The sequence below is a fragment of the Oikopleura dioica genome, chromosome PAR (assembly GCF_907165135.1).
Source record: "Oikopleura dioica chromosome PAR, OKI2018_I68_1.0, whole genome shotgun sequence".
Lineage (NCBI taxonomy): Eukaryota > Metazoa > Chordata > Appendicularia > Copelata > Oikopleuridae > Oikopleura > Oikopleura dioica.
The window spans coordinates 2,704,034-2,716,105 of NC_137293.1; the positions used below are offsets into that span (position 1 = coordinate 2,704,034).

General features: G+C 38.9%; 7 protein-coding genes across 7 annotated transcripts; 3 read left to right on the forward strand and 4 right to left on the reverse strand.

Moving 5' to 3' along the window:
- Nucleotides 1–126: 126 nt before the first annotated feature.
- Nucleotides 127–3,278, forward strand: LOC145701203 (choline/ethanolamine transporter flvcr2a-like). Its single transcript, XM_081778429.1, is given in 7 exon segments — nt 127–225; nt 294–958; nt 961–1,541; nt 2,058–2,123; nt 2,189–2,326; nt 2,367–2,913; nt 3,224–3,278. Coding segments are annotated over 7 exon segments (2,073 nt in total). The 5' UTR covers nt 127–204.
- A 46-nt stretch (nt 3,279–3,324) lies between these two features.
- LOC145701204 (uncharacterized) lies at nt 3,325–4,677 on the forward strand. Its single transcript, XM_081778430.1, has 5 exons — nt 3,325–3,531; nt 3,740–4,057; nt 4,118–4,280; nt 4,319–4,430; nt 4,487–4,677. The coding sequence occupies exons 2-5, from the start codon at nt 3,744–3,746 to the stop codon at nt 4,675–4,677; spliced, it is 780 nt and encodes a 259-aa protein (XP_081634556.1). The 5' UTR covers nt 3,325–3,531; nt 3,740–3,743.
- A 623-nt stretch (nt 4,678–5,300) lies between these two features.
- On the forward strand, nt 5,301–8,347 carry LOC145703279 (uncharacterized). The gene is made up of 5 exons (XM_081780616.1): nt 5,301–5,781; nt 5,909–6,015; nt 6,140–6,202; nt 6,251–6,402; nt 8,159–8,347. Exons 1-5 carry the CDS (start codon nt 5,372–5,374, stop codon nt 8,285–8,287), a joined length of 861 nt encoding a protein of 286 aa, XP_081636742.1. The 5' UTR covers nt 5,301–5,371; the 3' UTR covers nt 8,288–8,347.
- LOC145704935 (uncharacterized) lies at nt 6,758–7,457 on the reverse strand. The gene is made up of 3 exons (XM_081782394.1): nt 7,301–7,457; nt 7,168–7,259; nt 6,758–7,126 (listed from the first exon to the last, which is right to left on the reverse strand). The coding sequence occupies exons 1-3, from the start codon at nt 7,455–7,457 to the stop codon at nt 6,758–6,760; spliced, it is 618 nt and encodes a 205-aa protein (XP_081638520.1).
- Nucleotides 8,348–10,048: 1,701 nt separating the features above from the next.
- Nucleotides 10,049–10,529, reverse strand: LOC145701205 (uncharacterized). The gene is made up of 3 exons (XM_081778431.1): nt 10,499–10,529; nt 10,227–10,400; nt 10,049–10,185 (listed from the first exon to the last, which is right to left on the reverse strand). Exons 1-3 carry the CDS (start codon nt 10,527–10,529, stop codon nt 10,049–10,051), a joined length of 342 nt encoding a protein of 113 aa, XP_081634557.1.
- Nucleotides 10,530–10,579: 50 nt separating this feature from the next.
- Nucleotides 10,580–11,552, reverse strand: LOC145703632 (mitochondrial amidoxime-reducing component 1-like). The gene is made up of 3 exons (XM_081781015.1): nt 11,099–11,552; nt 10,828–11,059; nt 10,580–10,786 (listed from the first exon to the last, which is right to left on the reverse strand). Exons 1-3 carry the CDS (start codon nt 11,471–11,473, stop codon nt 10,710–10,712), a joined length of 684 nt encoding a protein of 227 aa, XP_081637141.1. The 5' UTR covers nt 11,474–11,552; the 3' UTR covers nt 10,580–10,709.
- Nucleotides 11,523–12,012, reverse strand: LOC145701206 (uncharacterized). The gene is made up of 2 exons (XM_081778433.1): nt 11,843–12,012; nt 11,523–11,802 (listed from the first exon to the last, which is right to left on the reverse strand). Exons 1-2 carry the CDS (start codon nt 11,914–11,916, stop codon nt 11,523–11,525), a joined length of 354 nt encoding a protein of 117 aa, XP_081634559.1. The 5' UTR covers nt 11,917–12,012.
- Between the last annotated feature and the right edge of the window lie 60 nt (nt 12,013–12,072).

Below are 12,072 nucleotides of genomic sequence, written 5' to 3' on the forward strand. Positions count from 1 at the left end.
AGGAAATCCTTTCAAGTGAAGAATTTATGCACTGCAAACAGAAGACCTTTTATTAAATCGAATCTTCAAGAGAAAATTCTAGCATAAATTTTTAATGTCGTTCTTTTTGTCTGATTGAGCTAGAAAAGAGTTACCATGAGAGAAAATGTAGATAAGAATAATAAAGCTTTGAGGGTAAAAATCTCAAAGAGAAGATGGCTGATTATGACAGTGATGTTCTTTGCGGTATGTAGCCTTGAATGAAAATTGAAGTCTTGAGCTTTTGAAATCAAGGAAGAATAATTTCTTTTCAGAACATGACCAGCTCTATCCAATGGCTTCAATACTCAATCGTTCCAGATATCTTTGTCGAGTTCTATCAAAAGTCATACAATGCTATTTCTGCAACGACGCTTCTTGGCTCAATTTCGATGATCGTCATGATCATCCCCGTCACTTTCCTTGTCGAGTTGAAATCGACGAGATTTGTGCTTCTTCTAGGAACGAGTTTGAGTTTTATCGGCGCCGTGATAAAGTGTTTATCTGTCGATCCAGAGCGATATTGGGTACTTATGTTGGGACAAGCACTGGTGGAGATTAACATGCCGATTGTCCTCTCCCTTCCTCCGAAAATCGCTGCGAACTGGTTTCCAAACAATGAGCTTGGCCAAGCGATCTCTCTTTCCGTCTTTGGCGATCAGCTCGGAATCGCGCTATCATATCTTGTTCCGTTTGTTGTCAAAGGGCCGATCAACACTTACGGAGCAGGTTTTGATGAAAACTGGTCGAATCAAACAATTCATGGGGAAAGTAACACGACAGCCGCGATTGATGAGGTTTCAAGACAAATTTATGGAATGAATATTTTCACCGCGACGATTGCTTTTCTTACTGTCGTTTCGGTCTTCTTTTGTTTCAAGACAAGCCGAAAAATCCACCATCAAATTCAGAGCTTCAGAGGCGGAATACACCAGTAAAACAGGAATCAAATCAAGCATTCAAGCGATATTTTGGCGACCTGAAGAGGATCTTCACAAGTAAAAATTCAGTTCTGTACATGCTTTCTTGTGGCCTTCATGTTGGTGTGTATTCTGCTTTCTTCACTCTTTTGAACCAAATTATCAAGCCGTTCTTTCCCGACTCGGAGAAAATCGACAGCGAAATCGGCATGATGGGATTCGCCGCAATATTTGCAGGAATCATTGGATCGTATCTTTTTGGTTTCGCACTAGACAAAACCAAGCGCTTCAAAATTGTGTCGACTGTTACTGTCGTTTCGAGCCTGATTTCACTTGCCTTTTTGACTGGATTTTTGAATTTTTCGAACCTGATTTCGATGTACATTCTCGTTGGTTTCTGTGGACTGACGATGACCTCTCAATTCACAGTCGCATACGACTTCATGGCTGAAATAACTTTTCCCGTGTCTGAGTCCTCTATGTCTGCAATTTTGAACATGAGCTATGGAATCTTCGGATTCATCATAACTCAGTTTTCTCAAATGGCAATTGAAGGAAACGCTTCTCAAACACAGGGGGCGTACAATGGGCTTTATATTCTTAGTAAGTTTGATTATCACATATCTTCTCTAACGCTGCTTAGTTGGGACAGAGTTTCTATGTGAAATTCTCAATTTTTTCACAAAGGAAAAGCTCAACAGAAATGATGCAAATCAGAAAAGTGAAGAAAAAGAAATTGGAGTCGTCAATAATAATTTTCAAATTTCAGATTTTTGAAAAATAAAAAGAATAAATGCAGCATGAAAAGTATCATCCAGAGCCAATCAAGCATTGACAAGAAACTCCAGTTGACATTATAATTTCGCAGCGAAGCATCTAATCAGAGTATCGATAAATTGCAAATTGGCGACTTACACTCTCAGAACTGCGTTCAAATTCTGAGACAAGCAAGAAAAAATGAAAAAAAGATTGCAAATCAAACTTTTGGAAAAGCAACGGACAAAGTCGCTTGAAAATGCAGCTGCGTAAGCGTATCTTTTAAATAACTTCTATTAATTAAGAGCAAGTTGTAATCCGTCAAAAGCTCTAAATCTTAGTTCTAATCCGTACTTTTCTTAGCTCTCGGGAAATCTTCGCGCAAGTGCCTCGCCGAGCATCAATGGTCGCTCCTCAAACCGACGATCGGTATCTAAAGAGAGAAAAATATATTCTCATGGAAAATCCGAAAAAGCTATTGAAGCAAAATACAGTGATAGGTCTTCGAGACTTTATCACGAGGAATCCGAGGACGTCGATTTTTGGAGAGCAGAAAAAGGGGGTCTTCAATATCGCTATCATCGGTGGAGCTGGAGTTGGAAAGTCGGCGCTGATGGTCAGGCTTCTTACAGGCTCGTATTCTCATTTGTATTCTATTTTATACTTCGGCAGGTCGATTTATCGGGGAATACGCCGATATCCAAGCAACTGGTCGAAAAACCAAAGTCATCATGGATCGCGAAATCGTCCTCCAATACACTGATCCTGACAGGGAAAACTCCAGGGAAAACTTTGGCGATTTGATCAGCTGGGCCGACTCAGTCCTCTTGGTTTACGATTTGGTCAATCAAAATTCCGTCGCAATCGCTGAAGTTCTTTATATGAAGATAAAGTCTGAACGGGCAAGGAATTCGAAGAGCTTTTCGATATTTTTGGTCGGGAATAAGTCGGATTTATTGACGACGGAAGGACCAGTTGAACTCTCAGAAAATTTCAAAGAGAAGTTTGATGCACATTTGAAGATTTCGAGCAAATACGAGCCGGAATCCATCAATGAATTGGAAGAAAAAGTGGCTTCTGTCTTATTCAAATCTCAAAACGAAGAAAAACGAACTCCTCCTCTTGAGCTCTCGTTAATGGGAAAAGTCAGTCACAAAAAGTTCTTCTGGAAGCGTCATTCGAGCAAAAGCAGAAGTGATACTTCCATTCTCCATCGAAGGTAAGAGACATCAAAAATGAAAAGCACGGAAGCTGCTTAGAAATGGTATCGCACCGCTGGTCCACGAGATGAGCTCCGAAAAATCAAGCCCGATCAGTGGCAGATTCAGCTTTGGAAAGCTCAGAAATGATGATCAATGAAAATCCAACATAATTAATAATATAGCTTGCCTTTTTTATCCTGCAAATAAAAATCGTTCTGTCTTATTTACAAAAAAATATAACCGGCGTCTATTCATATGAAAAAGACCTCCGTCTTCTCCGGCAGACTATTGACTTCCTATTGAAAACCTCCATCAACCTCTTTTCAGGTCAGCTCGCGGGCGTAATCCCTTTCATTCCATCGATTTCAAAAAGAAAAACTAATTTCCCGTGATCCTTATCGCTCATCTCGAGTGCTGTGGCACTCCTCTTTTGTAAACTTTTCGCTTCTGCGCAAAATTAAAAATTTCGTAAAACAGCGTGAAACGGGTACAAAACCGCGAAGAGTAAATTTGGTAGAGAAAGTATTTGGATTTATTACGAATCGAGAGAGGAAAAAAGCGAGAGAAATTTATTGCCTGATCGTCAGGATTTATTGTGATTCCTACTAAAGAACGTAAAACTGAGAGATCCCGAGGTATGTTTGAATTTTTTCTCAGTTAAATTTTTGGTTGAAAAAAATCTATTTTTTTTTTGTTTCTAGCCCGAATTGACAAAATTTTGTTGCTATTCTGATCTATGTGTTTGTCCAATTTTAGACCATTAAGATTTCCGCGTTTGCCGGGTTGCCCAATAAGATTTCAGAAAAAAATCTTCGAAAAAACAAAAGTAAAGTTTTTTTTCAGAAAAATGCGTCTTTATCTTGCCTTCTTATCACTCTGCTCCTCCACTGAAATCAACGAAGACATCTATAAACGCCTCGATATCCTCGAAAACTACCAAAAACTTCTCATCTCGAACATTCGTTTTCAACGCGCGCGCATCAACATTTTAGAAACAAACATGAAGAGCCTTCAAGAAGACAACAAACAACTTGCTAAGCAGATTTTGTATTTTGTCGACGACTATGATCGAGAGTACGACTATGCTTTTTCCGGCTCTGGAGATGGCGCTTATTACCCGAATGCTTGGGAAATGAGAGCTGCTCTTGTCGACCGTGTCAGGTGAAGAAAAACCACGGACCGTGGTCCACGGTTAACCGCGATAAAGAGCGATCATTTTAGAGATAAGCGCCAAAACTCCCTTCCAGAAGAAAACTTTTTTGATATGGAAATCGAAGAAATCAAAGACGAGCTGAAAAGCTGGAAACATATGAAGTTCGATTTCTTGTCTCAAATTCGAACCCTAAGTGACAATTTTTCCTCCCTTGAATCGAAGATCAAACAGGTAAAGAAAGAAGAAAATGATAAATGGTTCATTTTCAGTTTGAAATCAACGAGAAGGACTTCTATGATCTAGAAGAACGACATAATTCTGTGGAGAGGTTTTTGATCAATGCTCATAAGAATAAAGACCTTCAAGGTCCTCCAGGAAAGAGTTTAAATTTAATAAATGGTGAATTTCTCCGTTAAAACTTTGTAACTCGAATAAAGGTCCCCCTGGAATTCAAGGGCAAAAAGGAGAGCTTGGTCCAGTCCGACTTGTTGCTGGCCCGGTTGGTCCTCCTGGCGAGCCAGGAAGACGAGGCGAGCCTGGATTCAAAGGAGAACCCGGAAGAACAGGTTATTTGAGGGGATTGAATGGCAAAAAAGGCGAAAAAGGAGAAAATTGCGACTGTCGCTAATTATTTTCATTCCTTCTGACTCAGAAGGGTTCAAACTTTCACTGTTACTTTCAAAATTTTATGAATAAAAATAAGCTCGAAGTGGTCTAAAAAAATACCTGATAAGGCATTATTTATCACGTGTCAAAAAATGAGTGATCCCTGGCATGACGGGATTTCTTTGTAATGTGACAGAGTGCGGCAATAAACGCCTTCAAAATATCTTGCAGGTTCAATGCTTTGGCCAAAACGCAAGCACTTACAGAGAGAGCACTTTTTTTGGTCATTTGCCGATCTGCTTGTGCATTTTTTGTTTAGACCAAAAGAGATACAGTCAGCTTTTTAGGTGTAAACAAAGGCTCAGGCATGTTGGGAAATCGGCAAAGTCGACTTCAAATTCAGGATATTTTTAGATAAAATGAACGGTATTTCATCTTCTTAATTAAATTCTACCCTTTGTTATCCTTCTATTGACTCATCAATCAGCAGGAAGCCAGAAGTCTGACAAGTGTGGTGTAAATAAAACGGCTTTGCATTTTTAACAATTGAAATTTGCGGGCTCTTTCGCTTTCGAGGAGGAGCACTGGGCGGCACCAAGCTGCTCCGCCAAATCACCAAAAACAACAAAAATCAAACAACACCGTCATAACCTCAGTTCACGTTGTTGAGATATACAACCAAAAAAATATTTTTTTTCTTGAAAAAATAGAGAAAAATGAGAGTTTTCGGCCTTTTACAAATCGCTTCTTTTGTAAAAGCGAGCAATATGACTTGGACAGGATCACTTGAAAACTTCGACTTCGACCTGCTCTTGGCCGAATCTGACAGCCCCATCGCGAAGGAACTCCTCTCCCTTTCCCCACTCAACGGAGAAGAAGTAAAGATCGACTCAAGAGGATACTTTGACACGGAAGCGCAGCGCGCTGAAAACCGTAAGCGCAAGCTCAAGTCGATTCTCGAAGTCGTCATGTTCTTGCAAGCTGACAGGAGCGCATTCACGCTTGAGAAGTACTTACAGTACGGTTGCTACTGCTTCCCGCAGAGGGATGCTCAACTTTTTGTCGGAAGAGGAAATCCAGTTGATGAGGTGGATAAAGTTTGCAAAGCGTTTCAGACTTGCTACAGGTAAAGACCACAACAGGGATTGCTGCTTCCTTGAATATATATTTATTTTGGTTATCCTCGATTGAGTATTTGCTATAAAGAGCAATAATTTGGTGATGTACTAGAAGGTGGTTATTTTAATTTAAAGATGCGTCGGAATTGATTACGGACAAGAAGATTGTATCAATAGTTTGGGATACGAATTTGAAGGGAAAGAGAATAAGAAGACTGGAGAGAGAACTCTTCATTGCAAAGGTAAATTCAAGTATTCATGAAAAAAATGAAACTACATCTTTTCTATTCAATTTCATTTCTTTATCATTTATTGTTTATTTGATATAAGAATAAATTTGTTGAATCAATAATTTTTAAAATTAAGACGCGAAAAGGAGCGAAGAATCAAAATGTTCCAGCGCGCAATGCGAATGCGATAAGGCCCTCGGTTTGTTGAGATTTGATCGTCATATCTTTAACAATCAATTTTGTTTAGCGGAGGGGCTCGCTCAGATGGAGATTATGTGGAATCCTAACAACAGCGCGATGTATGGCGGGTTCATGTTTGAAACGAGCTGTCAGAGGGTGGAAAGATCAGTGACTGAGCGAGAGCCAGTTGATGTTAGATGCTGCGGCTACTATCCAAAAGTAAGATCTCGGGAGTATATTTTTTTATTATTGAACTTGTTTCTCAATACAGTGAAGAGAATGATTATGAACCAAAATAATTGTAGATATAAAGTCGATTGATTTTTGAATTGTTCTTTTTTGCAAAAGACACGATGCTCCAGACGGAAAGAATGATCCCTGAAAATAATTTTCTCCCCTAATTCTCATCAGCTGAACTTACCAAAAAGAGGCCAAAAAATTGAGTGAGCCATGTCCGAAGTCTTGATTATTCGATGCATAGTTACTTCCTGAGGGTTTTTTGTGCTCTGGAAACATGAGAAGCTGTTGCCCTTTTCCATCGTTATCAAAAAATTCGAATCAGAAATTTTTTGAGCTAAGTAACTGATTTGATAATTTCCTGAAGGCCAAATGTTTCGTTGAATCTCTCAGTCGCGTTGTTCAAAATGTCCGTATTGCAAGTGCACTGCGGGGGATGATAAGAGCACGGCAGGAGATCAGTAACGAACGAGTATTCGTTTTGGTGAAGGAGCTTTTTAACGATTTCATTTTTTTGCCGTTTACGTGATTCGGATTTATGAAAATGAAAACGTTCATAAGCTGTTTTGTCTCCGTAATTCGGATTTGTTGAGACGAAAATTTCTAAGCAGTTCATTTTTGGAGTGCATCCTCGATCGCTCAAATTTGTGACTGGGCACATGATCTTTCCATTGTAAATTGAATCGATAACTGTGCAATTGGTTTCCTAAAAGATGCTGATTTCGCGATTCTACAGATTAAATTTACCTGCAAATGTCTTGAGTGAAGACCAGGAACAATTGTCTTGATCGTAAAGACCAGCGAAACGCAGGAAAAGATCAATAATAGCACCGATCCGGCTTTAATTCTCCGTTCATAAAAGAAAAAAAAATTCTCTTACCAAGAATAAATTGATTTTTATCCGTCAAGGATTTCGACTTTACCGTCACACCTGGAACTTTTGGGTCATTAGGTTTTGATGCTCTTTTCCCTGACTCATCCTCTAGGCTTTTTTGAGTGGCAAGATTGTTTTTTCTGTTCAGTCCCCGTTTTCTCATTTTTATCAAATTATCCTTGGCCGTAAATGAGCGGCATAAAATTAAAATCGATCCTCTTAATCCATCATAAAATCAGATTATTCGTTTATATTGCCACTTTCCTTGGCCGCCGGATGCTAAATTTTCTCACTTTTTCTTGAGCCCAAGAAAAAAATGCCATTTTTTCATTCAGATTGAATTAAGAAAAATCAGCTCATTTTCTCTCGGTAAAATGGAAATAATAATAATTTACCAGGCTCGTAAAACACTTGTTAACTTACTTTGCCTGAGGAAGAATGATGATAAAAACCAGCTTGTTGCGCTCGTTTTTTCTAGCAGACTTTTCAATCAAATTCGAAGCGTATTTGAAAAGTACCTTTTCCACTTTGATGGACGGAATTAAGCCTCCTACGAAAGCTGAATTAATCATTAATAACAGCTTGGCATAAAACGAGAGGAAGTACTGTTTCATCTGATCAGATTTTCGCACGGATTTTCTATTCGACGAATATTTTTTATTTTTGGCGATTTGACACGCGTTGTTTGAGCAGAATTTATCATTTGGTGCATTCTAAAATTCGTCAAAAATATTTAATATGCCAAAAATTTCTGTTAAAATCATTTTTCTCTCTCTGAATGCTCACCTTCCTCCGCTCATTTTTTAAACGATATTCGATCAATAAGAAATTCCATCTTTTTATCATAATTAATTTTCGTTCTAGCGCTCCCCATACGCGTACCGATCGAAAAATGGCCAACGAAACTGCTGCGGAGAAAAAACATACGACCCAAATGTTCTTGAATGCTGCCCTGGTGACAAACTCCAATCTCTTGGAACCTGTATTTACTGAAGAAAATAATCGTCTCCTCTATTCACTGTACATATTTTTATTGATAAATTTTATATAAAAAGCGGTTTTATGAAATTTCATATTGAAGCAGTTGCAAATATTCTTTACATAGAGCGTCGACTATAAACTTTTCCTCTTCGTTGATTTTCTCTTTCCAAGAAGAAATGATGGCTGATGAATTCCTCGAAGTCCCATAAGCTCCGCCTATTTAAAATTCAGAAGAAAAAAGCTGAAGATTTCTTACCTGAAGACGACTTCGTATTTTTTTCGATCCAGGCATTTAAATTTTCCGGAAAGTCCCATTGAAGAAAATCGTAAATGTTTTTTGAATATAAAAATGGGTTTTCCGCTAACTCCTCAAATTTCAATTGATGAAGTTTGTTTTGAAGCTGGGGATTTTCGTCGAAAAATTTCTTTTCCTTGCTTTTTTCGTTGCAATAAGTGCTCATTTTCTTATAATATTGCTGATCACGCAGTTTCCCGAGCTTTTTTTGGCTAAGAAAAACAGGTCTTGCGTCTCTAAAAATTATTTGAGAAGATAAACGCTGAAAATCTTAACCTGTAGTAAATGAACACCCTTAAATCAACATTTCTTTCATCCGCAACACTCAGTAAAACATCGATATCTGCAGGTTTTATCGTTTTTATCACTCGTTTCTTTTGATGACAAAGTTCTGCCGCTTCCGTCCAGTTCCATCTCCTACATCTACTTCTTTTTGATGATGCGGTCTCGTCGCAAATTTTGTAGTTGTTGAGCTGACGACTCTTTTTGGTAAAAGGAAGATATGGTTTTGACTTGGTGAAGTTGCATTCGAAGAGGTCAAGAATGTAGTTTGCCCATTTTTCTTGAATTTTCGGGTTCATGTATCCCCTTTTTGCGAGATGTTCATGATCGGGCTCGAAAAGCTTAGGACATTCATAATAAATAATTTGTAACAACACGAGCTTACATATAAAACATCTTCGTTTTCATTGAAGATTTCTCCAAAAAACGACGAGCCAGTTCTATATCCTGTCAAAAGAAGAACATTTTCTGCCGGCGGAAGTTGCTTTGGAATGATTTCTTCTGATTTGAGACTGTTTTCTCTATCATCAGAAGCTCTCGATAAACCATAAAACATCGTTATTAAAAAAAGAACCACAAAGAAAAATGTGAATTGATTTCCTTTCATCATCATTCGGACAAGTTAGAAACTGCCAATTCTTGTTTTTTCTTCTTATCTCTTAGTTATTAAATGAGTCTTGAAAGATCAATAAAAGGGGGGCTCAAATATAACAGGCAAACTTTTCCCGGGGACCACAATTTTAAAGGTTAATTATTATACATTAACTTAATGTGTCCAGGGAAGAATATTGAACCCGTTAGAATTGTGGCCCCTTTTTATGAAAATATCAGTTTCGAAAAGGATTTCGGCGTCTCTGAATTTTAAACAGAACCTAGCCAATGGCTAGAATCCTGTAAGTAATTCATGCTGACGGCAAGACTCAGCAAGTTGTAGCCGTGTAACGAAAATCACATCTGCCGCGGTAAAAAGGACCCGAAGCAAAACTCCTTTTCGGCCAAGATTTTCTGTTTCTCGTCTTTTTTTTTCTTCAACAAAGTTGTTTTTTCGATCTTTATTCTATTTCAGAGATAACTTTTCACGTAAGTATGGAAGGAATTTTTCAAGAATGATTTCTAAAATGCTGTATCTTCGGGTTTCTCGGTAGCTTAAAAATGAATAATTATTCAACATGATTATTTCTCTCGATTACCAGTAGCTAGGCGAACCTTCTTTCCACCCTTTCTCGCTTTTTTATGCTTCTCGTGAGATTGTTTTTCGCCAAAGACTGAACAAATTTCTCAAGTGCAAAAAACTTACGCCACAAACCGAAATTCTTCTGGAGGCGGAATGACTCTAAAGGAATAATTTTCATTTTGTCGAAGGAAAAATGGTACCTTTGTCGTTCGAGAATTTCATCGACAAATTGACTTCGTATTGATCCGACGGGTCGGTCGAAGACATGGAGGAAAGTGAGTCTTGGGGACGAAGAATCCTCCGGCAAGGCATGGGAGTGTCAACGTGAGAACGCTGGCTTCCTTGACCGAAGCTCCAGATCTCATCGAAGCGAGCTAAAATTCGGTTCAAATTGATATTCTCTAGAGAGAAAGCAACTTTTAAATTCAATTTACAGAATATAAAAAAAAAATATATGAAAATATTTACGAACCTTGAATTCTCTCTTTCGTCCAAAAATCCATTTTTCTTCCCAACCATGTTCACCCTCCTCTTTTAATGGTTGCCGTAGCACGCGAAAAGTGCTCAGACGAGCATCAAAGAAGGGCTTATTCACTGTTCAAAGCTCACATGCAATCGACTTTGAAATAAGAGAGGAAGTTTAATCGAATAATTTATTAATAAATAAATGCTCGGAGGCAGTTTTAGGCAACTTGTTCCAAGTAAATAGGATCTCCAACACGAATTTCGCCTTCTTTTACGATCACGTGATCTGTGCCAGCTAGAATTTGAGTTAGGACTTAATAGACTTTCGTTGATTACCTGGAATTTTGCAGAGCTTTCTTTCTGCTAAGAAAGGAACATCTCTTGGGTTGATCTTTCTGAAAGTCTTGAGCGTCTTGGTAGGCTCGTCTTCCTGGCAGACTGTAATTTCTTCCTTGTCAACTGTAATCAGGGGGCATCGTAGGGACTCTCGGGCCATTGCAATTATACAATCGCCGATGTGGAGTCTTCCTATCCATTTGTCTTCCTCCCAAGGCTCGTTTTTCAGCGTCTGAAGAAGATTACGAACGTATAAAAAAGAGAGTCTAACTTTGACAATGATATTGGACCGGAAATTCCAGTGAGAAATCTTGTCTCTATTCGCAGGAAGCTTTTTGTTGACATCATCGACCGAGTCTTGCGAAATCAGCTGAATCGGATAGTGATTGCTGAAATTGTCCGTTTTCATGTACTCGATGCCTTTCAATCTCCAGTCGAGCGCTTTTCCGTTCTTTTCCGGAATCCAGTTTGTCTTGCTGACGTCCCGGCCTTCTGGATTCACTGTCAGTCTTGTTTCTTCACCAAGATACTCAGTGAACCACTCGGCTGCCGCATCCCCGCCGTCGGTTGCTTCGATTTTGTCTCCGTAAAAGTCGATTGAAGCCGGTTTTCCGCAGTCGGAAAGATTGAAAACCAGCGGTTTCATATCTGGCGCGGTGAAAATGAACTTCTCGTTGTTTGCACCTTCTTTGACTTCAATAAGCTTTTTCGAGCTTCAACTTTAATTCAACTTCAAACGAGAAAGATTTAGCTTTCGCTCTTTCCTTGAGCCGCAAGTTTTGAATGGCACTTGTTTTGACTCCATTCAACTTCCTCGTGGCGAAGAATCGATCGATCAAATTTCCCGACTTCAATCCGAATCCGGTGACCATCGCTTTTGTCAGCGGGATTCCTCGGCATGTTTTAAGCGGAAAAATCACCAACTCTTCGACGTAACCGACGAGCTTTTTCGATTGGACTTGTATTTCCGGCTCTCTTCAAAAAAATTAAGTTTCGAAAAATTTCGTTCAGTTACTTTGTCAGAATTTTATAAGCAATGAAGCTTGATACACCGGCGAGAATCGCGGAATCTGCAGCTGGAAGCTTCATGGTTGAAAGTTCTCTAAGTCAGTTTTCCTGCTGAAAAAGCGAACAATGCTTGTTCTCATTCAATATTTGCCCAGTGCACTGCCTCCGAGGGATCGACCTTTGTGTCGATTTGAACTGATTAATCTTTTTTATCACTTTTAGTCATAATAATGAGCT

What these genes read in the sequence shown, in the direction of transcription:
- LOC145701204 (XM_081778430.1), top strand. Translation starts at nt 3,744, where the DNA reads ATGCGTCTTTATCTTGCCTTCTTATCACTCTGCTCCTCCACTGAAATC. An exon ending in GCTCTTGTCGACCGTGTCAG is followed by an intron (nt 4,058 to 4,117) that starts GTGAAGAAAAAC and finishes CGATCATTTTAG; the next exon opens with AGATAAGCGCCAAAACTCCC. An exon ending in TTGAATCGAAGATCAAACAG is followed by an intron (nt 4,281 to 4,318) that starts GTAAAGAAAGAA and finishes GTTCATTTTCAG; the next exon opens with TTTGAAATCAACGAGAAGGA.
- LOC145703279 (XM_081780616.1), top strand. Translation starts at nt 5,372, where the DNA reads ATGAGAGTTTTCGGCCTTTTACAAATCGCTTCTTTTGTAAAAGCGAGC. An exon ending in GCGTTTCAGACTTGCTACAG is followed by an intron (nt 5,782 to 5,908) that starts GTAAAGACCACA and finishes TTTAATTTAAAG; the next exon opens with ATGCGTCGGAATTGATTACG. An exon ending in GCTGCGGCTACTATCCAAAA is followed by an intron (nt 6,403 to 8,158) that starts GTAAGATCTCGG and finishes TTTTCGTTCTAG; the next exon opens with CGCTCCCCATACGCGTACCG.
- LOC145704935 (XM_081782394.1), bottom strand. Translation starts at nt 7,457, where the DNA reads ATGAGAAAACGGGGACTGAACAGAAAAAACAATCTTGCCACTCAAAAA. An exon ending in TAAAAATCAATTTATTCTTG is followed by an intron (nt 7,260 to 7,300) that starts GTAAGAGAATTT and finishes GGAGAATTAAAG; the next exon opens with CCGGATCGGTGCTATTATTG. An exon ending in TTCACTCAAGACATTTGCAG is followed by an intron (nt 7,127 to 7,167) that starts GTAAATTTAATC and finishes AGCATCTTTTAG; the next exon opens with GAAACCAATTGCACAGTTAT.
- LOC145701205 (XM_081778431.1), bottom strand. Translation starts at nt 10,529, where the DNA reads ATGGATTTTTGGACGAAAGAGAGAATTCAAG. An exon ending in GACGAAAGAGAGAATTCAAG is followed by an intron (nt 10,401 to 10,498) that starts GTTCGTAAATAT and finishes ACCGAATTTTAG; the next exon opens with CTCGCTTCGATGAGATCTGG. An exon ending in GAAATTCTCGAACGACAAAG is followed by an intron (nt 10,186 to 10,226) that starts GTACCATTTTTC and finishes TTATTCCTTTAG; the next exon opens with AGTCATTCCGCCTCCAGAAG.
- LOC145703632 (XM_081781015.1), bottom strand. Translation starts at nt 11,473, where the DNA reads ATGAAACCGCTGGTTTTCAATCTTTCCGACTGCGGAAAACCGGCTTCA. An exon ending in GGTCCAATATCATTGTCAAA is followed by an intron (nt 11,060 to 11,098) that starts GTTAGACTCTCT and finishes AATCTTCTTCAG; the next exon opens with ACGCTGAAAAACGAGCCTTG. An exon ending in AAAGCTCTGCAAAATTCCAG is followed by an intron (nt 10,787 to 10,827) that starts GTAATCAACGAA and finishes CTCAAATTCTAG; the next exon opens with CTGGCACAGATCACGTGATC.
- LOC145701206 (XM_081778433.1), bottom strand. Translation starts at nt 11,916, where the DNA reads ATGAAGCTTCCAGCTGCAGATTCCGCGATTCTCGCCGGTGTATCAAGC. An exon ending in GCTTATAAAATTCTGACAAA is followed by an intron (nt 11,803 to 11,842) that starts GTAACTGAACGA and finishes ATTTTTTTGAAG; the next exon opens with AGAGCCGGAAATACAAGTCC.